At 34.2% G+C, this 22,749-nt stretch overlaps 4 protein-coding genes across 4 annotated transcripts in view; 2 read left to right on the top strand and 2 right to left on the bottom strand.

The window, feature by feature from the left end:
• Positions 1-1,051: 1,051 nt before the first annotated feature.
• Positions 1,052-6,554, bottom strand: Scm (Polycomb protein Scm). Its single transcript, XM_070645180.1, has 3 exons — positions 5,670-6,554; positions 3,968-5,608; positions 1,052-3,136 (listed from the first exon to the last, which is right to left on the bottom strand). The coding sequence occupies exons 1-3, from the start codon at positions 6,294-6,296 to the stop codon at positions 2,990-2,992; spliced, it is 2,415 nt and encodes an 804-aa protein (XP_070501281.1). The 5' UTR covers positions 6,297-6,554; the 3' UTR covers positions 1,052-2,989.
• A 138-nt stretch (positions 6,555-6,692) lies between these two features.
• On the top strand, positions 6,693-8,708 carry LOC139094188 (ATM interactor-like). Its single transcript, XM_070645162.1, has one exon. The coding sequence runs from the start codon at positions 6,764-6,766 to the stop codon at positions 7,712-7,714; it is 951 nt and encodes a 316-aa protein (XP_070501263.1). The 5' UTR covers positions 6,693-6,763; the 3' UTR covers positions 7,715-8,708.
• On the bottom strand, positions 8,307-11,380 carry Hgsnat (Heparan-alpha-glucosaminide N-acetyltransferase). Its single transcript, XM_070645161.1, has 3 exons — positions 10,701-11,380; positions 9,698-10,092; positions 8,307-9,639 (listed from the first exon to the last, which is right to left on the bottom strand). The coding sequence occupies exons 1-3, from the start codon at positions 11,092-11,094 to the stop codon at positions 8,698-8,700; spliced, it is 1,731 nt and encodes a 576-aa protein (XP_070501262.1). The 5' UTR covers positions 11,095-11,380; the 3' UTR covers positions 8,307-8,697.
• A 1,630-nt stretch (positions 11,381-13,010) lies between these two features.
• Dh44 (diuretic hormone 44) overlaps positions 13,011-22,749 on the top strand; it is a 48,187-nt gene continuing 38,448 nt past the window's right edge. The window contains exon 1 of the mRNA XM_070645172.1: positions 13,011-13,462. The gene's annotated coding sequence lies outside the window, so the exon portion shown is untranslated. The remainder of the gene's footprint in view (positions 13,463-22,749) is intronic.

Genomic DNA, 22,749 nt, shown 5'->3' with positions numbered 1-22,749 from the left:
ATGGGCACTTGTTAGAGATGGTAAGGGTATTTTGAGGGAATTAGGACATGGAGATTGAATGATATTCAGGGTACTGAAGTGGATGGGTTTCTGCATAACTTGAAATTTAGATAGGATTCAAGAGGATTTCATTAGAATTCAATTTGGAGTTCTAGGTACCTAACGAAAAAAGTGCTGAAGCGATGTATTGATATATTTAGTATGATCAAGTAGTATACTTAAAAAAGTATACTACAATTAGTATACTTCAAGTAGTATACGTCAAGTAGTATACTTCAAGTAGTATACGTCAAGTAGTATACGTCAAGTAGTATACTTCAAGTAGTATGCTTCAAGTAGTGAACTTCATGTAGCATACTTCAAGTTGCATGCTTCAAGTAGTGAACTTTAAGTAGTATACGTCAACTAGTATGCTTCAAGTAGTGAACTTCAAGTAGCATGCTTCAAGTAGTGAACTTCAAGTAGCATACTTCAAGTAGTGAACTTCAAGTAGCATGCTTCAAGTAGTGAACTTCAAGTAGCATGCTTCAAGTAGTATACGTCAAGTAGTATACTTCAATTAGTGAACTTCAAGTAGTAAACTTCAAGTAGCATGCTTCAAGTAGCAAGCTTCAAGTAGTGAACTTCAAGTAGCAAGCTTCAAGTAGTGAACATCAAGTAGGATGCTTCAAGTAGTATAAGTCAAGTAGTATACTTCAAGTAGTTTTCTTCAAGTAGTATACGTCAAGTAGTGAACTTCAAGTAGCATGGTTCAAGCTAAATACCATTCCATTACTGGAGAAATTGGGGCACTTGATTGACCTCTAATTTCCATCATAATTAAACTCAAAATTCACCAAAAAAGTGACTATATCAAATAACCAACAGAGTTCCATCCCCATCGACAAAAACAAAAAAATAATTGTTGAAAAAGATAAAGAATTGTACAATTTATGAGCCATCTGCATGCTTTCCGACACAAGCTCAGCACACCAAAAAATTGAAAGCTATCGTCCATCATCATAATTGCTTCAAGTCCGGTTGTTATGAATTAATAATAAAAAAAAAATGATGAAAATTGTGAAGTAAAAGTTTTATTTTCTCTTCTATTTCTGTGCTGATGGCTAGAAAATGTACTGTGGGCAGGCACTGTGCAACCCTTACTATTTTGTTCTGGCTTTTTGAATTAATTACATTGATATATATTTTAATAGCATTTTTATGTAATGTGGGTAATTTTCATCATTTTTTTCTGTTCTTTTTTTCTATTGCAAAAAGTATTTAAATATTTTTTTTTTTATATATTTTGTAAGGTATGGTATGCCAATGGGAGATGTTGACTGGGGTTCGTTGTTCGAACAATTTTTACCTCCTGAGTTTAATGTGATATAGATTTTTTTTTTTCATTATTCTTGTTTCGTGAGCTTTTGTATTAGTTACCGAAACAAAAAAAGTTCAAAAATATACAAAGATATACACACGATGTGGGTCAATTGATGAATAATTCCTGTACATTTTTTGTGTATAGGGGTTGTTTGAAAATGACGTCTATTGGGAGCTTAGTTGACAGTCTGATAGATAGGTTTAATGATATGCATGACCTCCTCGATGACCAATGTTGATTGCCTTCTTTCACAAACTATTCAGGCTGTCCCCGCAAAGTATACAATGAAGAAGCCCAGAAGATGCTTTGGATTTCTGACTAACTTGCCTTGACGTTCTGTATACAATCCTAATGTTCCGAATTAAACCCATAATGGATTGGACAAGACCCGAAAGACTGTTTAGGAGAGACTGGACGTTACTACAGATCTTCGGCTTTTTAGACCTTTCTAGTTTATGATTTTCTATTTTCATCAAATAATCCTAATAAATTTAACAAACTTTTTGTAGAGAAGGGTTTCAACCACAAATACCCCTCTCTGGCAACATCCCAAGCTAAGCATTTCCTATCTTTTGTCTACAACTAACTCTAACTCTGATTCCCTTCTATCATGGCACTATCTGTAGTATGCTCTTCATTTAGAATTATTTATTATTCCTAAGTTATATACATAATGCCTCTAGTACAGTGGTCAACCTGACCACTTATCATTGTGTATCCAAAAATTCTTAGAAATGTCATGAACCGTATAGCGTGTCACCCTAGTGCATCTAAAACCACTTCAAGTGCGTCACATATCCTAACAAGCAAAGTGACCGCTTTTAGGGACCGTAGTAGTATTCTGTACCATAAAAGCTTTGCCTGTTAAGAATATTTATCTAGTGTACATTTGGTATACCACGAAGCATAGTTTGAGAAACACAGTAGTATGCATCATAATTTTAAGTAGCCCTAATGGAAACAGTTGCAGTCAGTGGTGGCCAGCCTATTTGCCTCTGAAAATTCTTGAAAATGGCATGATCCGTAAGCCGAATTCAGTTTTGGTTGAGATTTATTATTTTGTAATATGTACTATTAAAGCTTGCGCACCACTGACCTAGATGACCAGATTCTACAGACGTCATTGTTAAACGACCCCAAAAAAACAATTTTAAATTTTTCCTAAAACTCATCTGACCCAAACACATTAATAAATACGCAATAAATCCTCAACAAAAAATCATTAAAATTTCAAACCCATGAAGCATCCCCAAGTCGTTGTCCATTGGCAAACCACAAAAATTTGTTAACAATTAATTAGAATATTTTGTGTGTAGTTGAAAAAAAAAACTGAATAATTATTGCTACTTCTGTTGTACGCTATGAAAATAAAAAAAGAGTTTTACATTCTATTCTGTGTGCATCTACATCATCCGACAAAATGACTTCATCATAGACAAAAAGCATCTCTTTTTTTTTAAATATTTTAAAATGAGACAAAAAAAATCAACAATTTGTTCCTTAATATTATGAGACAAAATAAGAATTGATTCACTTTTTACAATAATTTAGAAAATGCTTTAAATTTAAAGGTTCCTTTACGAATTTTTTTAATGTTGGGATGTCGAGAGTTTCACTATGCTTGATTCAATGACTCATGTGTCGATGTCTATTCGATTTACTATTTACTTTTTCAACTAAATTACATATTTTCAGTGCAGGTCCTAATTTTATGTCCATGTATTTCATCATCATCTCTGAATTAAGAAGCAGCAATGCTTTTCCGTCGATTTCCTGGAAAATAATTGATAAGATTAATATTGAGTTTAGTTTATGGAAGAGTATTTGAAAAGTTATGTATGGGGAAGTTGCTGATATGGGCAGTTTTTTTGTAAATTATGTAATTCCCATACCAATTTAACACTCAAGCTTGATTTAAGCATGTAACAAAATGAGTCCCTTGCAACATTCCGCAATAAATCTCATTTGATTGCCATTAAAAAGGCCCCAGACAGTCATTAGGACAACTCAACGTGATGTTGACATCAGGACATCAACAGAGCAACGTTGCGATGTCTTAGTGACTGTTGTGCCACAAATTAGGCAAATGACATAAAATTCATAATCAAAATTCTCGATTTTTGCGGCCAACCCAAGTCACGTATTGTGCCACTTGGCAATGCCACTTTAATCTGACATTAGGCAAATGACAAAATTTTAAACATAAATTCCCGATTTCTATGGCCAACCCTACCTAGTGACTGTATTGTGCTACTTGGGAATGTCATTCAAATTTGCCATCAAACAAATGACATGAATGAAATTCCGAACCTAAATTCCTGATTTTTTTGGCCAACCCAAGACACTATATTATGCCGCTCGAAAAAGTCATTTTAAAATTGGCATTAAGCATTTTACATAAAATTCGACAAAAAATTCCCTATTTTTATGGCCAACCCCATCTGGTGACTGTATTGTGATACTTGGCAATGCCACTTAAATTAAACATCAAGTGAATGACATAAAGTTCAAAACTAATATTCCTAATTTTTGCGGCCAACCCCACCCCATCCCAATCCCCAAATCCCCATCCAACCACAAAACAAGAACAATCTCTATACTCACATGTCTCCTAAATAAATCAGCATGTACAGCTAGTGAACTATCAGCAGTTGAGATATACTGTATAACATCCTCAATCTTCCAGTCATTAATATTACCGCTAGGAATTGTCGGGCCCGGGCTTGATGCACTGCTCGACGGACAGTCTGTACTCTTGTCAATTTCAATTTCCGATGAACTTCGGATATCCGACGATCGTCCACCACGCATTTCAGCTGATTGCGGTGTCTCAGGCTCAGGAAATGTCGGAAGTTCCGGTGTCACTCGTTCCTCCTTTATTTTTGTCTCTTGTACATTTGTTACAGCTGGCGATACAATCGGCTTTGATTCCTTTACATTTGATGTTGCCGACGTTGTTGTCGATGTTGTCGTTACAGTTGTTGTAGGTGTATTGCTTGAAGTTGTTGTTGCAGGCGTTGATGGTTCAGATTCATTAAAAACTAATTTCTTTCGTTTAGGAATCGGTGAGTCAGTTCCTTTTGACTGCCGTTTTGGCGGCGTCGATGACATTGTATGATGATGAGATGTTGATGTTGTTGATGATGATGTTGTTGTGACATTTGATGATGATGTGCTTGTTTCTACTTTTTCGCTACATTTCTCGCATTGTTCAGGCTCGAGTGATAATGTGATTAAGTTCTTGCATGAATGACATGCTGTTAATAGTGATTCAAGGAAATTTTTCATCTCCTCATTGCCTTTCTCTTTCGTAAACATTGGAATCTTAACTGTAAAGTTCTTACTTGATGCTGTCACAATGTGAACCTCACCGTCCATATTAAATAAGACGGGCGACAGTTGACTTGTGTCTCGACATGCTGATAATATTTCCTGTATACAAAGCTTAGCTAGAGATTGATGTGATGGTCCAGTAAGGATGACGGGAAGTTTAAGAGGATTTATAAATGGTCCAGCTTTACATTGTGTATGAAAATGTGCAGTTACTGGTGTTGCTTCTTTCAGTTCTTTATCTTGCGCTAGTGTGTAATTGACTCGAGCATGACGCTGTCGACTTGATGTTGAGTCAAAACGTCCTTTATGTCCAGGCGGTTGCATTGGATGACAACTTTTTGCACACCATCCAACTGGAAAGATGTCACGTGAATCATAACAACACCAATAATCAAATGCACCACGCCATCCATCAAATGTGACATGAATTTCATTATCTTTCACAGCAGCAACTGTTGCACAGCATATTAATTGTGGATTCTTTTTATCTACGGCTTCAAGCTTATGGCCAACTTTAAATAAATTACGTTTAGGTGTTTTTGGCTCTGGTTGAAATATTTCACCCGGTGCCATTTCAGCACCATAGAGAGTTTTTGATAGAAATGATGGCCAACTGCTTGCATTCATACGAAAGCCTAACGGTGGTTGTAACATTCCTTTATTCCTCTCACAATCGCCGACCGGTTTAATTTCACTCGAGTCAACAAGTCGCCAAAAGTCATTCTTATTATCACTACCATCCAACCTTAGTCGTAGTCGTGATCCTAATACACCAACGACTGTCGCAATACATATTGAATTAACATTACGTGGATCTACAGCTTCCAATTTCATTCCTATTTTAAAATCATTTTTCGGTGGTGCAAAGGCTTGCTTGAAGCATTCGGATGGTGCAGGTACTGATCCAGTTTCCTAAAATGAGGAGCAATTAAAAATTAGAAAGTTGAGTGCATGTACAGTACAAACTGCTTACCTTTAAATATTCATTCCAATCGAACACGTGAAACGCCTCATATTGAAACATTGGACTAATTTTTGTTACTGCATAATGTTCCTTTATCGTGTTATTATTGTTATTGTTTGTCTCAACAGAACTACTCTTCTGTTGCTTACTATTGTTATTCTCAAGATTATTATTGTTATTGTTTAGTAATTTATTTTGTGATGTCGATGGTGCTTGTGTCTGTGACTGATTACTAGCTGTTATACCTTTCTTTTTATTATTCTTATTGAGACAATATGTTGAGCAAAAGTCACGATTTGGTCCACTACCTCTTATCGCATTATCACATTCCTTACATGCACCCTTACTATATGCTTTACGAAATTCCGCAATACATGTCTCACTGCAAAATTCTTTTTTACCATTTTGTGTCGGTAGGACATATTTAAGCGGTGTTTTTGTCTCAGCACACCAAGTGCATCTGTTTGGATTCTGTTGTTGTTGCTGTTGCTGTTGGGATGTTGCATTTTGTTGCTTTATTGGCGATTTTTTGCCACTATTACGATTTTTACCATTCATTAAACTATTTATACTTCCATTTTTATTATCATCACTTGTACTGCTACTACTTGTCGTTTCAGGTTCCGTCGACGACATTATAGCTCATGAATTTTTTTATATTTTTATTGAGTCATCAATTGGATTGGAATATTTTTATATTTTTTCGCGGGGCCGAATGAATTTTTTGCAAAAAAGTCACTTAAACTAGTGTTTTAAATGGCCTGCACATGCACAAGTGATGAATTTTTGCATTTAGAGTCTGTTAAATTTTTTCTGCAACACAAAATTTCCAAGAAAATGGAAAAATTAATTTTTTTATGTGAGAGTTTTGTCAAAATTACGCTTTTTTTTCGAATCGGTTTGTACGGTTTTAATGGCGAAAACGTTTACGTCAAAAAAATACGCATTGCATTGCATACAATCCGTGTTAATTTTGCTTAACGTAGTCACGTAATTTTTACGTACGTAATTTTTGAATCGGTTCATTGTTTTGAAAACAATTGGAATTTTTGTAAATAAAGAATTAAATTATGTAAATAGTGAATTAGTCAATCCAGTAAGCTATGGATTTTCATATAATCATACAAATATCACCGGATAATATTGAAAATAAGGAATATATGTGCAATGAGTTGAATTGTAATAAAATTTTCAATAATGAACAGAATCTTAAGAAGCACATTAACTTACACTATGACGAAAGTGGAAAGTCATCAAGAATTGTCTATCAATACAGCTGTCCAATCACTTCATGTCGACGATTTGTTGCTAATGAATATTTTTCATCTCGTAAGCACTTGATTCAGCATTTTTATAAAGTCCATAACAGTGAGAAAATAAGCTGTACAAATGTAAACTGTGATAAAAGATTTTCTACTGAAATATTGAGGAATTTGCATTTAAAAAATTGTGGAAAGACATTTGAATGTAATTTTTGTAAATCCAAATACAGTTCGGCTGAGGCTTTATTGACTCATCGGAGGAGGAAGAACCATTTGGACAATAAAAAGAAGAAGCCGGAAGAATCTCCAGCTAAGAAAACTGTGTCCACAGCTACATCAACAATCTCCTCACAAACATCACCAACCAAAGAATCTAGTCAGACGAAGATTGTCACATCCGAGTCAAAATCAACATTAACTGACAATATTTACACAAATCAGCCAGCAACTTCCTCATCATCCTCATCATCAACAAAATTAATAAAAAATTCATCAACATCAACTGATGATTTTATGAAGGAAGACAATTCCAACAGTTTGTCATCAACTTCTAGTCACAATAAGACAACAAATGTCAACTGGATGTCTACTGGTGGATTTGAGGAGGATTCTGTGACATTATTTGACAATGATGTCAAAATGGAATTTTATTCAGCTGAAACACAGACAGATTTTAGTGAAAATTTATTCAATAACAACTACACGCAGACTACATTTGCTGATCTTTATGATTTTGAAAAGTTTGATAGTCAAACGCAGACAAATTGGGATGAATTTAATCAAGGCTTTTGACAAAAGAAGTTTTAATGTTTATTGTTATGGTTTTTTGTTGATTTGGAAGTGAGTAAATGAGGATGAGGAGCTATAAGGAAGGACACAGGATGCAGAGGATGAGTTGAAGCTGTGAATCTAATTGGAAATAACTGGAATTGAAGAATATGAGGAAGAGGAGTTAGAGTGAAGGACTCTGGATAGAGAGAATGACTTTGAGTTGTGAATCTAACTGGAAATGACTGGAATTGGAGAATAGAAGGAAGTGAAGCTAGAGTGAAGGACAGTGAATGTAGAGGATGACTTTAAATTGTAAATCTAACTGGAAATGACTAGTTCAACAAGCTGAAATGGATATGAATAAGATGAATGTGTAATATTGATCCGTACTTACTAAAAGATTGCCATCAGAGCGACTAGGCAGCAGTATACTAAGAACCAAGTCTCATCCAATTGGCAACTTTGGTTGTTTTCACAAAATTCACTAAAAAAATTTATCATAGTAAGCACAAGTCCCTGAAATTGTTCAATATTCTGCAAATAACTAGTGATTCACCATGACTAGACCAAGCAACCATTGAAAAAAGTGTAAACAAACTTTAAAATATCAAAATTTATCATTAAAATGAACTTATTTATTAAAATCAATAGAATGTTAACAAAAATGTTGTTAAAGTTAAAGCAAATAAGCTTAATTGGTTAGAATCAATGGTTAAATAACTGGTAACTTGAGCTTGAACTCGACTTGAAATTTGTCTGGATTTCCATACAAAATTCCAGCCGAATTCAAGCTCTACAAGTAACTAATAATTAAATTAAAATGTAAACATTCAAAGGGGAAAATCAACCATCAAAAATTATCAAATACGTAGTTTTACTCCCCTCATTTCCTTGTAAACAAACAAAATCTTCACTGCCATTTTCTTAGATTCTCAAATTGTAAAAAATTGTTATTTTATAGCTTTAAAGCATAAAAGAATCAAAATAAAAATAATTAAACTGGGTTAAACGTTAATAAAAATCTTTTTGTGGTACATCCAGTGTGAGATTAAGATCCAAATTATCACTGTATATAGATTTTCCAAAAGGAGTACAAAATGTGTGTTCATAACATCCAGAGACCAATGGAATGGCCACATACTATGGAAGACTGAATGACCGACATAGAGGACAATTGCATTCATTCCTGGATATAAGAAAATTGTCCAAAAATCATCACCGATATTTTTAACGTCGACGAGGAAGTAAATTAGGCTGAGCAACAGGAATGCTAGAGATGATGTCACGCTCACAAATGACAATGACCACAAGTTCTTGTTGATTGGTATGAAGCCATCATTTACTGAGAATAATGTGAGGATACAGGTCAGTGCCAGCAATGCCAATCCCCACAAAATCCATCGTCTCAGTCTCTCCTTTGCTGTTGGGTACACAACCAGCGTCACACCACATTGAACACCCAAAAAGACCTGGACACAAGTCATAATACATCCAAAAAGTCCTTCCGGATCAAATGGAAGTGCATCATAAACGGATCGAATTTTGGCACGTTGATACAAGTGATTTACACCTAAAATAGTTCTGTCAATGTATCCAGCAATTCCACCTGTGCAGTTCTTATGACTCATGTATTCATGAATGCCACCAGGTCCATTATATCCACGATCACAATTTGGTGCATTAACTCCAAAAATGAAGATCAAATATACAGCAATAAACGACAGAATCACCAGCCATTGTCTCCAAATCATTCGGACATCGTAAAACAGTTGCTGAAATCTTGTTTCAGCATTGACGGAATTGTTCATAAATGTCAGATGAATCAGACTGACGACAAGGTAAGCGACCCCAAATCTCTGAAGGACTCCAAAAATTCGAATGTTTTGGAACGTTGCACCCCAAAGTGTATTGAGGCATAGACCCAAGAAGAATAAAGTAATCGACCGCTACAAGGATAATGTCATGTGAATAATAGTAAATTATTGATTAATTGCTGATCCGTACCTTAATAATTTTCTTGACGATGCTTTTTACGGCAACCTGTCGATTAACTTGTGATTTAATACTCAATGGAATGCATACACCCATAATAAATAGAAACCATGGGAATACTAAGTCAGCGAAATGTAATCCATTCCATACTGCATGCTCAATCCACCAATAGTGACCGCCACCGCTATTGACAAATATCATCAGCACAATTGCGACACCGCGAAAAATGTCCAAACTTTTGAGTCTCTTCTTGGCTTTTGATGTATCAAGTTCATTATCGGATGTTGACTCTTGGATTGGATTTTCTGTTGCTTCTTGTGCGTTGCGTGGTCGTGATATGAAAAAGATGTTGATGAACTTGCATATCCAGTAGAAAGATATGAGGAAAATTGATATGAAGAGAATAGCTGGAAATTATGGAAATTAAATTAAATTAGTAAGTCATGAAGGGGGTAATTTAGTAATTTAACGGATGTTTTGGATTTAAATTCTTGTATTTTGATATTTTGAATTCAAAGAAGCCGGTAAAATTGAAATTTGAATCTTAAAAGATCGATAAATTTGAGAAAACATTCAAAATTTTGTAAATTGACCAATTTTTACGGTTTTGAAAAATTCAAAATTTAACGAGTTTGTCAAATTCAAAAATTTTAACGGTTTTGTAATATTCAAATTTTGAATGATATTGTAAAATTCAAACTTAACGGATTAGTAAAATTCAAATTTTTTTTTGGATTTTTATAATTCAAATTTTTAACGGTTTTGTAGTTTTCAAGTTTTTTAAAGATTTTGCAAAATTAAAAATTTTTGACGTTATTGTAAAATTCAAAATTACTAACAAATTTGTAAAAATCAAATTTTTAACGGTTTTGTAAAATTCAAATATTTAGCAAGTTTGTAAAATTCAAAATTGTTTTCAGCCAAGACACAAAATTTGGTTGATTTTTCAAATTTTAAAAGTCCGTTAAATTAGAAACTTTTACAAAATTTTGTAAATTTGTCAATAACAACTTACAAGTCAGAGTATTCACAGGTTCCTTAGCCGTCTCAAGCATCGCCGGTCCAGTCTTCTTAATTAACAAGTCATAAACACCAAACTCCCCAAAATCAGGCTGATCACTCCAAAACAAATCATCATTGACAAGTTTTGGATCAACATACTGTCCATGATCTTTCCAAAATAACCGCAACTCAAAACCTTTATCGACATTTAATTTCACTAATGTATCATTTTCCGGTCTGATTGCTTTAAGAAATCGAAATGGACATTTTATGCATTGTTCCGACAACGAGTACAAAAAGTATTTTTTCGACTGTTGATTACTGATGTTAAGGTAGGCTTGATCAACTTTAAGTTGAGTAAGGTCCAGTCCACGAAATTTATTATCTGTCCATTCAATCCACGACATTGCGACAATTTTTGTGCATTTATTTTTCTTTCTTTCTCGTCACTTAAAGGTCAATGAGACCAGATAAGGCAGTGAGATGTGAGAGATTTCACAATATTTTCAGCCCTGACCGCTATTCTCTATTTGCTATATAGCTCGTTATCTCCAATACACTTAATCACATGTTATTAAAAATATTGTTTTTCACTTCCACACTTTCTAGTCTTTCAACAAAGGAGATTCGACGTGAAATGTCACAAAAAATACTTTTTATTTTGATTTTTTCATTGTTTTTCTCTCGTCTTTTTTAGCTGTTTGTGTAAAAATTAAAACTGTTGTAACGTTCAGAATTGGAAAGAGATGGAAGATTTGAATTAGATGTAGGCATGCATTGCTAATAACGGAATTGAGACATAGGCATATTTCGTTTTGATGATTTTTTTAGATTTTTTCACAATTTTAACAAATTTCTCTCAAAAACCAATCAAGTTAAAGCCAAATTCCCGGTTTTGAACCCTCAAATCCCCCTTCCTTAGCTGTCCCTGGAATGAGAGAATCTTCTTTTGGATTTTTCTAGAATAGCAACTTAAATAAGAATAGATCAGCATAAATATGTTGAACTATAGGCAAAATGACATTCAAACGTTAGTTCAATTAGTACCAAGAGTTATGTTCTAGCAAGGGCTTAGCTTGGGAGGGGTTTTTGGGGTTCAACTCGAAGAATTGCTTCAATTTGCCAGGTTTTATGGAAGCAAAAACGAAAAACATGCCCTGAAAAGTTGAGAAACCCTTACTTTGAAACATTTTTGTCTGCATCTCCATATCTGAGCAATGAAATTCACTTATTAGCCTTTTGGAAGCCTCTACCAAGCGGATATTGAAGGTTTCTAGCTAAGCTGCCCGCCAGGCTGCCGCGTACACTATACTTCAATATATACTGATATTGTTAGAGTCATAGTACATTTAAATTTGCACATTTACTGAGTTTTGACTAGAATACCATGAATTATGCATCTGAAATCGACTAAATGCTAAGAAAGCTAGATCATATACTTCCATACTGTTTCCATCTAGAGATCACGAGGAAGACCGAAGAATTCCTGGATCGGATCTGTTGAAAAAGAGAGTGACTAGTATCCCGAACTAATAGAAGATTTCCATTGAGAGAACTGAATTCAGACAATCCCTACGCGCGGCAATTGGCTTTCGTGCGCCCCAGCAAAGGAAGTGGTAATAAATCAAAAAGGGAAGAATCAAGCATGATCTGAACGGTCAGTCAAGAAAGTAAATCATAAGCAGCACATCCAACCCTACTTCATTAAATTCATTAAACTATGCAAACAACATCCAATATTATTGTTAATTCAAATCATTGTTTCCCTCAATTTTCGTTCAAAATATTTTTGTTATTATTCTACATTCTAATAATAGTCATTCTACATGACTCATGCATTCTCGTGTGTAAAGAAATCTTATTTTGTGTCAGTCGCGCAATAATTTCTGAATTTCACAACAGCATGTGAAAACTCTTATTGGAAAATGCCCAATGTTTTTTGCTTTGTTATCCTTTGGAAGGATTTACATTCCAGTGAAACATTGGAATAGAAATTTGAATATTTGAATTTTTCAAATACGTTAGGGATTGTGGAAGGATAAATTTGAGGATTTAAATTGAAACTTTTGAATGAAAATGATAAAAAAGTCGTGAAAAACTGGAAAATTGGTCGGATTTTCCATCAAAAGACATCAAAGTTGATTCAACAGCTTGTTCGGCATCATCGCGATCAGATTAAGGACGCAATAAGCATTCGTATCACGAAGTCCATACACATTTTCGTCTATCGTTAAAATCGTTGCGCAACGAATGAAAAAAAGTGAATCAAGAGCAATATAAAAAAGGATGTTAAGCATAAGCGAGCACCATTCTTCAATGAACATCGTGGTGATAGCACTTGTTGAATATAAGCGGTGAACCATAAGTGAACAAATTATTTAAAAAATAAAGACAATTAAGCTAGTGTCAAAAAAAATTTAAAATTCAAGTGACTTTTTTAATTTCTTCCGTTCCTTTATCCTGTTTATTTTTCAAAATTTAACTGAATCAGGAACGAAAAAAAAAAACAAACTTTTTTGACTGATAAGCCACAAAAAAAAATATATAAAAAAAGTTAAGAAAGGACACAAAAAAAATCTAATTTTTTTGGAAAAGGCACAAAAAATAAAATAAAAAGTTTTTTATGATTGAGTAAAGCGCCTCGCGTGTGTGTGAAGAATCCTTAAAAAATATATAAGAAAAAAAAAAGTTTAGAAAATCAAATTTGGTGAAGTTAAATAAAGTTTCTGACGATCTAATCATTCAGAAGTGAAAAAATAAGAAATATAAAGTCATGTAAGTCAATAATCTGAATAGATAAAAATAATTTTTTACATCTTGTTCCTACATATTTGCATTTCCATTTCATACCGCATTACTTATTCAAACTTCATTTAATTCGGAGCAATTTAAAAAGTTTCTTTCTTTTTTGTGATTCAACATCCTTTTGGATCCTTTTCTTTTTTGGTGTTTCTTGTGCTGTTTGATTTTTGTCTTGTGGTACATCCAGTCATCCGGATTATACTTGTACTTGTGTAACTATGTTTCTATGTGGAATTTAGATCTAACTAACGAGCATCTGTTAAAATAGTCTTTTACGGTACCTAGTGGACATATTAATTGTATACCAACATACCAGCCTACCTTAACAGGTTCAGTGATGCATATGCTCATATGTTACAAATAATAACTTTCTGGTTCAGTCACCTAGTTTGTACAATTTATTTGTAAGCACACCAATATAACATTCTTTCCTTGCTGTTCCGAGTCAAGTAGCTTTTACAGTTTCATTTCACCTTTCCCTTTGCGGATTTCAACCAAGGAAGGTAAAACAAACTTGTGTGCTTCCGTTCTAACAATGACATTTTTGTACATACGAGTTTCCTAACAGACAATGAGTATACTCTCTTAAATGATCATCCCAATAAGTAAAATCAATCAATATAATTGTAAATCCTCAATTTTGTGAGTATATTCATACTTCTAGTCTATATGAGATTAATGTACATATTGAAATATTCATTTTTTATGTTATGGAACTAATGGCTCAGGTGCTCTCTAGAACAAAACTGGAAAGTCTTGGAGATTTTGGGTCTCGAGATTTGTCAAGACGAGACTTTGTAACACTCTTGTAGTCATGTGCTTCTCAATCTTGGTCTTAGTCTAAGTGTCGTTTTTTGTCCCGGTTTCGGATTCAGTCTAGAAAGCTCGTCAAATCCAAGAAATTCAAAAAATTAAGATTTTTGGAAATAAATTTATTATTTTTAAGAAATTTCGAGCCAATTAAAATTAATTATGGATCTGAGTAACACAAAATAGGCAAAGTCTTCCTCGAAAGAATCCATACGAAGCTTACAAGAGTTAATTATCATCGAAAACTTTAAATTCTCTTCTTTAAACTTCCACAAATAGAAATGATTAAATTCTCAATAATATGCACCTCCTTCCAGCCATTCATACCTGTACAATATTCTATTACTTCAATACTCAAACTCAATTATTCTATAATCACTTCCAACTTTGTTTTCAATCCAAATACACTAACTTCTTTTATTTTCCCTCCTATTCATCAACTACTTTACATGAACACGGAAAAGTTTTACGAAACACAGAAAATTATATTCAAATAGAAGAAAAAACTATTAGCACGCGGATATAATTGTTTTAATCCCTTCTATCACAAATTTGTAATTTCTTTCTTTTTTACAATTCAATGAATCAAGATTTAATTAAAAAGTTATGCGGACCTAGTTGTTTGCATTAACAGCATCATTAAAGTTTGAATGACACTTTTTTTTGTTCTTGTTTTAATGGAAGTTTGGGATTTTGTTGGGATGATGGGGATTAAGGCGCATTGCTTTTGTGGATGTCCGTTGGTATAGAGGTAGCCTGATTAGTATGAGTCGGTCAATCGGCCCGAAATCCGGCATCAGACCAACGTGACTCTGACATGATTCAAACTGAGTTCGGCACCGTATCAGAGTTCCGAAAACCAGCATAAGACTGGCATGACTCTGATATGATTCAAAATGACTTAGGCGTCATGTCAGAGTCACACCAAAGTCACACGTTCAGACACAAATCGAATAAACGTTCTGAAATCCGCCAACACACTGACTTGACTCTGACATGCTGTTGGATTCAGTTTGAATTTGCATTGCAGCATCATCCCAGAGTCAAATCGTTCTGGTCCCGGATGTTGGATTAGCTATGAACTTGAAGAATCATCACAAGTTCCACTTTCCAAGCAGTTTTCTAAGCCTGTTGCTCTCAATTCTCCCAATTTTCAATTCATTTGCTTAACATTCCTTCTCCAATCTCCAACATTCCATAATCCTTCCATTCATTCCATCCTCAATCTTTCAACACTGCGACATTCCGACCGAACATCATCCAATCAATCCATCAAACATATCTGCTTTAAATTATAAAACTCAATTTGGAGCAATGAAATAGAAAAAGAAGAGAAATTTCTTCTGCTGTTGCTATTGCTGTATATTTTTTTCCGACGGGGTTTAATTGAAGGATGATGAAAAGTGTTTCTTATCGTCCAAGTGGGTTGACAAGAATAGTTTTGCTCTCTAATGGCTCGTAATAAATGACTTTATGTTTACATCAACACAATTTTTTTTGTTCATTTAAACAATTATTTTTGGCTTTAAGGGATTTTGAGTCTGTTTTGAGCAATTCGTGTTGTACATTCTGGTGTGCTTTGATCCTCTTTGGATTATTAATTTGGCTTCAGGTTAGTTTTGTGGGGAAAGCATTGAATCTGGATTGAGTTTATTAGCATTTTCGACTCAATCCTCAATGTGTCGGCAGGTCTGCTTTGTGCCTTACTATTAATATGACAACGTGGCGGTTCCTTAGCAAGCAAGTTGTACTTTCCAGAATTTAAGTTGTTGTTTAGGGAAATTTGTTGCAGTTTTTTGGTAGATATGAATTATTTTGAAACTAAGACAAAGGTACGGAACTGCTTTAATCATGTTTTGATAATTTTTATCAGTTTTGATCAGTTCCGCATCATTGAACTGATGTGTATCTTTCAAAATTAATTATTATTCCGAAAAGTCCTATCCTGATGCGGCAAATTTCAGTTGCATCATTAAAATGGATATCGAATTCAGCTGTTAAGTAACTGTCAGGACAACTCTCAAGTCTTAAAATCAGCACGGCAATAAAGCGATGCCCTAGCAAGTTAGCTGACGTTCTATGAGTTCTTTCTAAGCCAAGCGTCTTTAAAGTTGTGCTTATGAGTAGACTGGTCATCATTCCCAAGTTGAGCGTCAGTTTGGCTACAATTTATCATAATGCTGTGCGTATTCCTGGTTGAACCAAGGAATTGAAACTGAATTTCATCCGGATAAAAAATTCTATTGTTCCGAATGAAAGTTTATCTTTATATTGGATGAAATACCTTTGAGAGTCAATGCCTTGGGCAGGACGTTCCATTATGTCAGTTAAGAGCTTAAGGATTCGACAATTCCAATTCGGCAAATTATTAAGAGTCTTAACCTTAACCTACCCACAATTTAACAGATTGTCACAAAATTATCAACTTACTCGACTAAACCGCTCAAAAGCTCCCATTATCATCTCTAAAACCACCAAACTCACAGCAACAATCCACAAATTATGACAACTTAAAAACTGAAACAAAAGTTTTCTCATCAACATTAATAAGCCTCAGTCATTAAAATGAGCATTAAAAAAGGGACGTTATGAACAAGAACTTTCCATTCATCCATTCGCGAATGAAAAACATTGCAGTTTGTGGTCATGACAGATTTTATGTTTGTGAGGATTAATGAAGAGTCTTTTGAGCCTCAGATCGCAATTTCATTTCATAAAATTTCAAAGAAAATTAAGTCCTCTAGATTTTTTTTTTGTGTCTGCATGTATATTTGCTCATAATTACTGTTATATTTTTCTTTGTGATTTTTATGTTTCGATTCAGTGAGTAGGTGGATGTGCCTTTATGCTTTGATGCTTTGGCAGGTCAGTTGTCTTGGTCATTTTATTGTTTTACGTTAATTAGTTCCGTTCAGAATATTTCATATATTAATTAGCATTTCATGTTCTGTTCCTAATTAGAATAAGCGTGGCAAATTTGAAATGGAATTAAAAATTGTCATGGATGTAGAGATGTATTCAGGCAGAGTTGCATAACAGGCACCAGCGACAGTCAAAAACCGTACAATTTCTTGATAATTTGTAAGTTTTTTCTTACAAAACCATATAAATTATCAAGAATTTGTAAGGTTTTTGCCTGTCACACGTGCCTGTTTTACAACTCTGCATTCAGGAAGTTGTCCAACAATGTCATTTGTTGATGCAATTTAACAATGACATTTAAAGGATTCATATCTACTTATCTGAGCAATTAGTAATGCGATGCATTTTATATGCTGCTCATCTCTTGTCACATACTACGGGATATCTGATATTTTGTAGTAAAAATGAACCTGAACAGCCGTTGAGTGTTCCTAAGGCAGTGTTTTGCAAATTATATTCAACTACTCACTGATATTTTGCATCAAAGTCTCAGATAGAGCCAGCTTCAGGAACCGACTGAATAAGGCCATGGATCACACTTGATCTGTACGGCCATTGAGGTAAGGAAGTAAGTCTCAGGTATGTCATCCGAACTTGAAAATCACTACCTTAAGGGTACCTACACGTTATTTCGACGTAGAAACTGTGTTGTGTCGCTCGGGCATTAGACTTCCAATTTAGCATGTTGTAGCAATTGCCAAGAATCTGTATGCCTGAATAAAAAACGGACTTTTAGCGAAGTGCGCCTAAAATTGCAGGCCTGCACTTTTGAAATTCCTAATTTATGAAAATTAAGAGCTATTTCCAGTCTCTGTATGATGCAGAGTAAAATTCATTAAGACCTGACATACTTACTTACTTCGCTGGCCGTACAGATCAGTTGTGATCCATGACCTCAAACAGGAGTCACCTGAAGCTGCGATTTATGTTCGAAAGATATTAAAATGTAGTCATTAGATGCTTTTATATTCTTGTTTATCTAGCAAAAGTATCAACTGTCAAAACTTAATTTAGTTTGAGCCCAGATCATGCATATGACATATAACAAATATTGACAAGGTATTGATTGTCAAGACGAGATCATAACCGAGTTGTGCCTCGATTGTCTCAATTTCGAGTCTTTGTCTTTGTCGAGATATCCGATATGTATAATGACAAGTAAAACCGACGCTCTACCACTGCCATTGACGAAATATCACCATTCATCAAAGTACTGACTGCATCCCATATTTTTAGAAATGACACAAAACACAAACAACACAAAATTGCGGACAGCAGTTATCAATTCACCAATTTCAAAGTTCAATTATTTCATTTCAGTTATTGCGGTGGAAATTCCTATGAAAAAATCTCAAAACGTCATTTACTTCCTATTCCAATGAGAAATCAATCGTTGTTCTCAAATCACAATTTCTTCCTCAGAATTCCAAACATAAAAAATATTGACAAAAAATCCGCAAATTAAAATTTTCCAGCATATAAACAGTCAGGTGATATTTAATATGTTGATTGAATGCTCCCCCAAGGTTGGATTTCATATAATTTTTTTTATACACAGCATTCTTACAAGTTTTTGCTCATAAATCATTTATCAGCGAATTTTTTCATATCCGAGAATACACATTATATGCAGTATCGCGTATCACGTTTGCTGTGCGGCTGTAAATTCTTTGCTGTAGCTGAACAAAAAGAACTTTGCATGTGTGAAAAATATTTGAAATTTTTTTTTCATTATTTTTCTCGTCTGTCTTTAGAGGCAGTGGTGGACAACCTTTAATTTTTTGTGGCACACTTTAGTGGTTAACCTCGACCAAACCGCACACAGCATAAAGTTCTTGACATTTTCAAATAGTCTTTAGCAGACAGTAATTAGTGTCAACAAGACCCGCACATATGACATACGGTTCATGACACTTCCCAAACTTTTTGTGTACCAAGCCACACAGGTTGCCCACCACTGCTTTGGAGAAGCGTTTGTGTAAATTTGGAATTTATGAATTATTCAGCTTTGTGTTGGATTAGCTTGTGAATGACGAGAATAAAAGTTCTTTTTAATTTTGGACATGAAATAAAAAATGGTGTTGACATAATTTTTGATGAATTTGGAATTTAATTGGAATTCTATGAATGTAGAGCTTTATGATGATGAGGAAAGTGGAAAATTATTTGCTTTTTTGTGTCTAATAATGATTTAAAAGACACAGAAAAGACACAGCAGGTCGTACAGATCAATTGTGATCTATGACCTCCCTGGCTTAATATCGCTGGCTTCCTCTTACCAATTTAATTGACTTTTACAAATAGCACAAGTTGATTAATTGATCTAAAATGTAAAACACTAGCGTAATGACTCTGACATAGCGATTTGGGGGATTTGTTTTCCCGAATCCTGCACTGAATTCGAGTCATGCCGACCTGAGGCCCGAGTTTTGATGAAACTCTCAGTTTTGGCAGCAACCTTGATCACAAAGCTTGGCCTTCAGGTACATTGCATAAAGTATCAAATTCCCTTGTCTAGGACCCATCAAAAGTCACCAATTAAAAAATTTTGACATTTGATTTTTCATCTCAAATTTCCATTCAAGCCTGCCTTCAAGCTTGCCTTCAAGAAACAATTTTCATTAACTTCTCTCCTCACCCTTTTAAAAACTGAGAAACTCAACATAATTTATGGCAAAAGTTAATTTTACCATCGCACGCAAAATGTGGTAATAGAAAATAAACAACTCAAATGTGTGCAGCATTCAACAATTTCCGTTCCATTCCGCTATGTCTCATAAAACGATATAAAGCTTTTAAAGTTTGACGGCTTCACATATATTGAGAATCTGAGGTTGTAGACTAAGCATATGTGAAGTTTTTGCCTTAATTAATGATGACATTTAATGTATAATTGGAATTGTCTTTTTGGAACTTAATCATAATTCTGTGGAAATTTGAAGTTGAAAACTTTGAGTTTATGTTTGCAAATGTCATGACATTTTTAATGAGCTTTGAAGGAACTTATGAGTTTTTAGCTAGCAACTGTATGTTTAATGAGTTTGAACTGTTGAAATACGTGGCAATGCAGACTTGCGTGTTTGCCAAAAATGATTCAAATTTAGTCATAATTAACATTGTTCAAAGATTCTAGAAGGTCTACTTACTTGCTTAGTTACTTCGCTGGCCGTACAGATCAATTGTGATACATGGCAACCTATGGATGTTGTCTGGAGCTGGTTTTATCGTTGGCTTCCACTTGCAAATTTCCGTTGCATTGTCCCTGAGCCTGAGGCTAGATTTCATCGAATCTAACTTGATACTAGAATTACATAGGTCTAAGTCTGGATTTTTGATAATTTTTACGGCATGTGTCTGCAGATAGCTTAGTGAGAAGCCAGTTTAACGTTAGATTCTGTGTGGAATCATGAGCTGATTCAAATTTAACCCAAAAAAGCTTCCAAAATTTTCATTACCACCTAATTCAGATTATTATCAGGCAGCACCAAAAGCCACCCCAATAATTCTTAAAACAATATTAACCAAAATTCTCAAGTCATAAAATCATCACATTTTATACCCATAAAATCACGGCAAACAACCTCAAGAATGAAAATTGACTGTGCAACATAAAAGCATATGTTCTAATTTAATTTGAGACATGTTTATCCTCAAGAAGAAGTTTTAATAGCAATCAAGTGAAAATTGAATAAATATTAATAAAATCGGAATAAAAACTTCATCTTTTGCAGCAAGATGTGCCAAAAGAAGCTTTAATTCCTTCAATTCTCAAAAAGAATTCAGATCCACAACAAAATGTTGAGCAAAAAACAATAAAAATTTATATAAAAAAAAAAACTTTTTTTAAAAAGTACACGCTTTTATTCAAGAGTGAACTAAAAAGAAGAAAATAATTTTTTTCCGGACACACAAATATAAAACAAAATTTTTAACTAAAAATAAAAGCGTGGGGCGCTCATAATAGACATAATGTTATACATTCTTAGTTACTTGGACATAGTCTTGAAATTGTATAAATGTCAGCGTTTACCATTTACAGTAGTCGACAGCGCAGACAATGAATATTCTCATTTTCATGAGCGTGCTTATATGTATACTCAATTAATGTAATTGAACATGCTCAACTATATGAGCATACTCATAAGCATGCATCTTGTCTGTTCGGGATGCTTGACTACAATTTCCTAATTCTCTTTATGCACTAATTTAACTTTTCTTTTTAGTGCTAAAATAGAATCTTATCAATTTACATATTAATATCTATTGGAGTAAATCTGCTTGTTATATCTTGTTGAGTAGTGGGCTTGAATGTACAAGTACCTAAGAATGTATAACATTATGTCTATTATGAGCGCCCCACGCTTTTATTTTTAGTTAAAAATTTTGTTTTATATTTGTGTGTCCGGAAAAAAATTATTTTCTTCTTTTTAGTTCACTCTTGAATAAAAGCGTGTACTTTTTAAAAAAAGTTTTTTTTTTTATATAAATTTATTTTATTCTTTTTAGTCATATCAAGTAATAGATTTTTCGACCCATGTGTATTCAATTCGTTTACGTAAATACTTAAAATACTTCGGTGACGGTTCACTTCGCTTCGCTTCGTTCGTCCGACTGTGTATAGATCACAGTAATGTCGGACTCCACTTCGCTTCGCTTCGTTCGTCCGACTGTGTATAGATCACAGTAATGACGGACTCCACTTCGCTCCGGTTCGTTCGTCCGACTGTGTATAGATCACAGTAATGTCGGACTCCACTTCGCTTCGCTTCGTTCGTCCGACTATTATTAGGTCACAGTAGTGTCGGACTCCACTTCGCTTCGCTTCGTTCGCCCGACTATTATTAGGTCAGAGTAATGTCGGACTCCACTTCGCTCCGGTTCGTTCGTCCGACTGTGTATAGATCACAGTAATGTCGGACTCCACTTCGCTCCGGTTCGTTCGTCCGACTGTGTATAGATCACAGCCAATGGTGGCGGAGAGAAAATTTTAGGGCCTTATACTTAGAACTAAGGGCCTTATACTTAGAACCAGAGGGCGAAGCCGACTCATTTTTAGCTCGCTATAGCCAGCTAAAAATCGGCTAAACCTTAGCTGGCTTTAGCCGACTAACGGTTTTCGTTGTTTTCTTTTAGCTGGCTATAGCTGGCTAAACGCATATTAGCCGGCTAAAACCGCAGCTATAGCCGGCTAAAAAGAGCATTTTTGCCTTGTGAATTTCATACAAAAAAATTCAAACTTTTTCTTTTTTAGCTGCATAAGTTCGAGACTCAGATTTGTTATTTTTGTTCTTTTTTAACGCTAAAAAGTTTAAATTTATGAAAAATTATAATTTTTTAGTATTTAATTCATAAATTTCAAGTATCTGAAGTAAAAACTTATTCAAAACTAAAATAAATCATAATTAATCAGTTCATTATAATGTTTTAATATCATAATCCTTTAGGAAAGTTAAATTAATGTCCAAAAGTTTAAAATTTCATATTTTTGGCAGTAAATTTTCAATTTCTCCAAAAGATATGTTGAGAAA

The sequence above is a fragment of the Chironomus tepperi genome, unplaced genomic scaffold, assembly GCF_022539635.2.
Source record: "Chironomus tepperi strain 1889 unplaced genomic scaffold, CSIRO-AGI_Ctep_v1 contig_351, whole genome shotgun sequence".
Lineage (NCBI taxonomy): Eukaryota > Metazoa > Arthropoda > Insecta > Diptera > Chironomidae > Chironomus > Chironomus tepperi.
This window is presented reverse-complemented; position numbering and strand designations above follow the sequence as displayed.

What these genes read in the sequence shown, in the direction of transcription:
- Hgsnat (XM_070645161.1), bottom strand. Translation starts at nt 11,094, where the DNA reads ATGTCGTGGATTGAATGGACAGATAATAAATTTCGTGGACTGGACCTT. An exon ending in ACCTGTGAATACTCTGACTT is followed by an intron (nt 10,093 to 10,700) that starts GTAAGTTGTTAT and finishes CATAATTTCCAG; the next exon opens with CTATTCTCTTCATATCAATT. An exon ending in TCGTCAAGAAAATTATTAAG is followed by an intron (nt 9,640 to 9,697) that starts GTACGGATCAGC and finishes TTATCCTTGTAG; the next exon opens with CGGTCGATTACTTTATTCTT.
- LOC139094188 (XM_070645162.1), top strand. Translation starts at nt 6,764, where the DNA reads ATGGATTTTCATATAATCATACAAATATCACCGGATAATATTGAAAAT.
- Scm (XM_070645180.1), bottom strand. Translation starts at nt 6,296, where the DNA reads ATGTCGTCGACGGAACCTGAAACGACAAGTAGTAGCAGTACAAGTGAT. An exon ending in ATTGGAATGAATATTTAAAG is followed by an intron (nt 5,609 to 5,669) that starts GTAAGCAGTTTG and finishes TCCTCATTTTAG; the next exon opens with GAAACTGGATCAGTACCTGC. An exon ending in CTGATTTATTTAGGAGACAT is followed by an intron (nt 3,137 to 3,967) that starts GTGAGTATAGAG and finishes ATTATTTTCCAG; the next exon opens with GAAATCGACGGAAAAGCATT.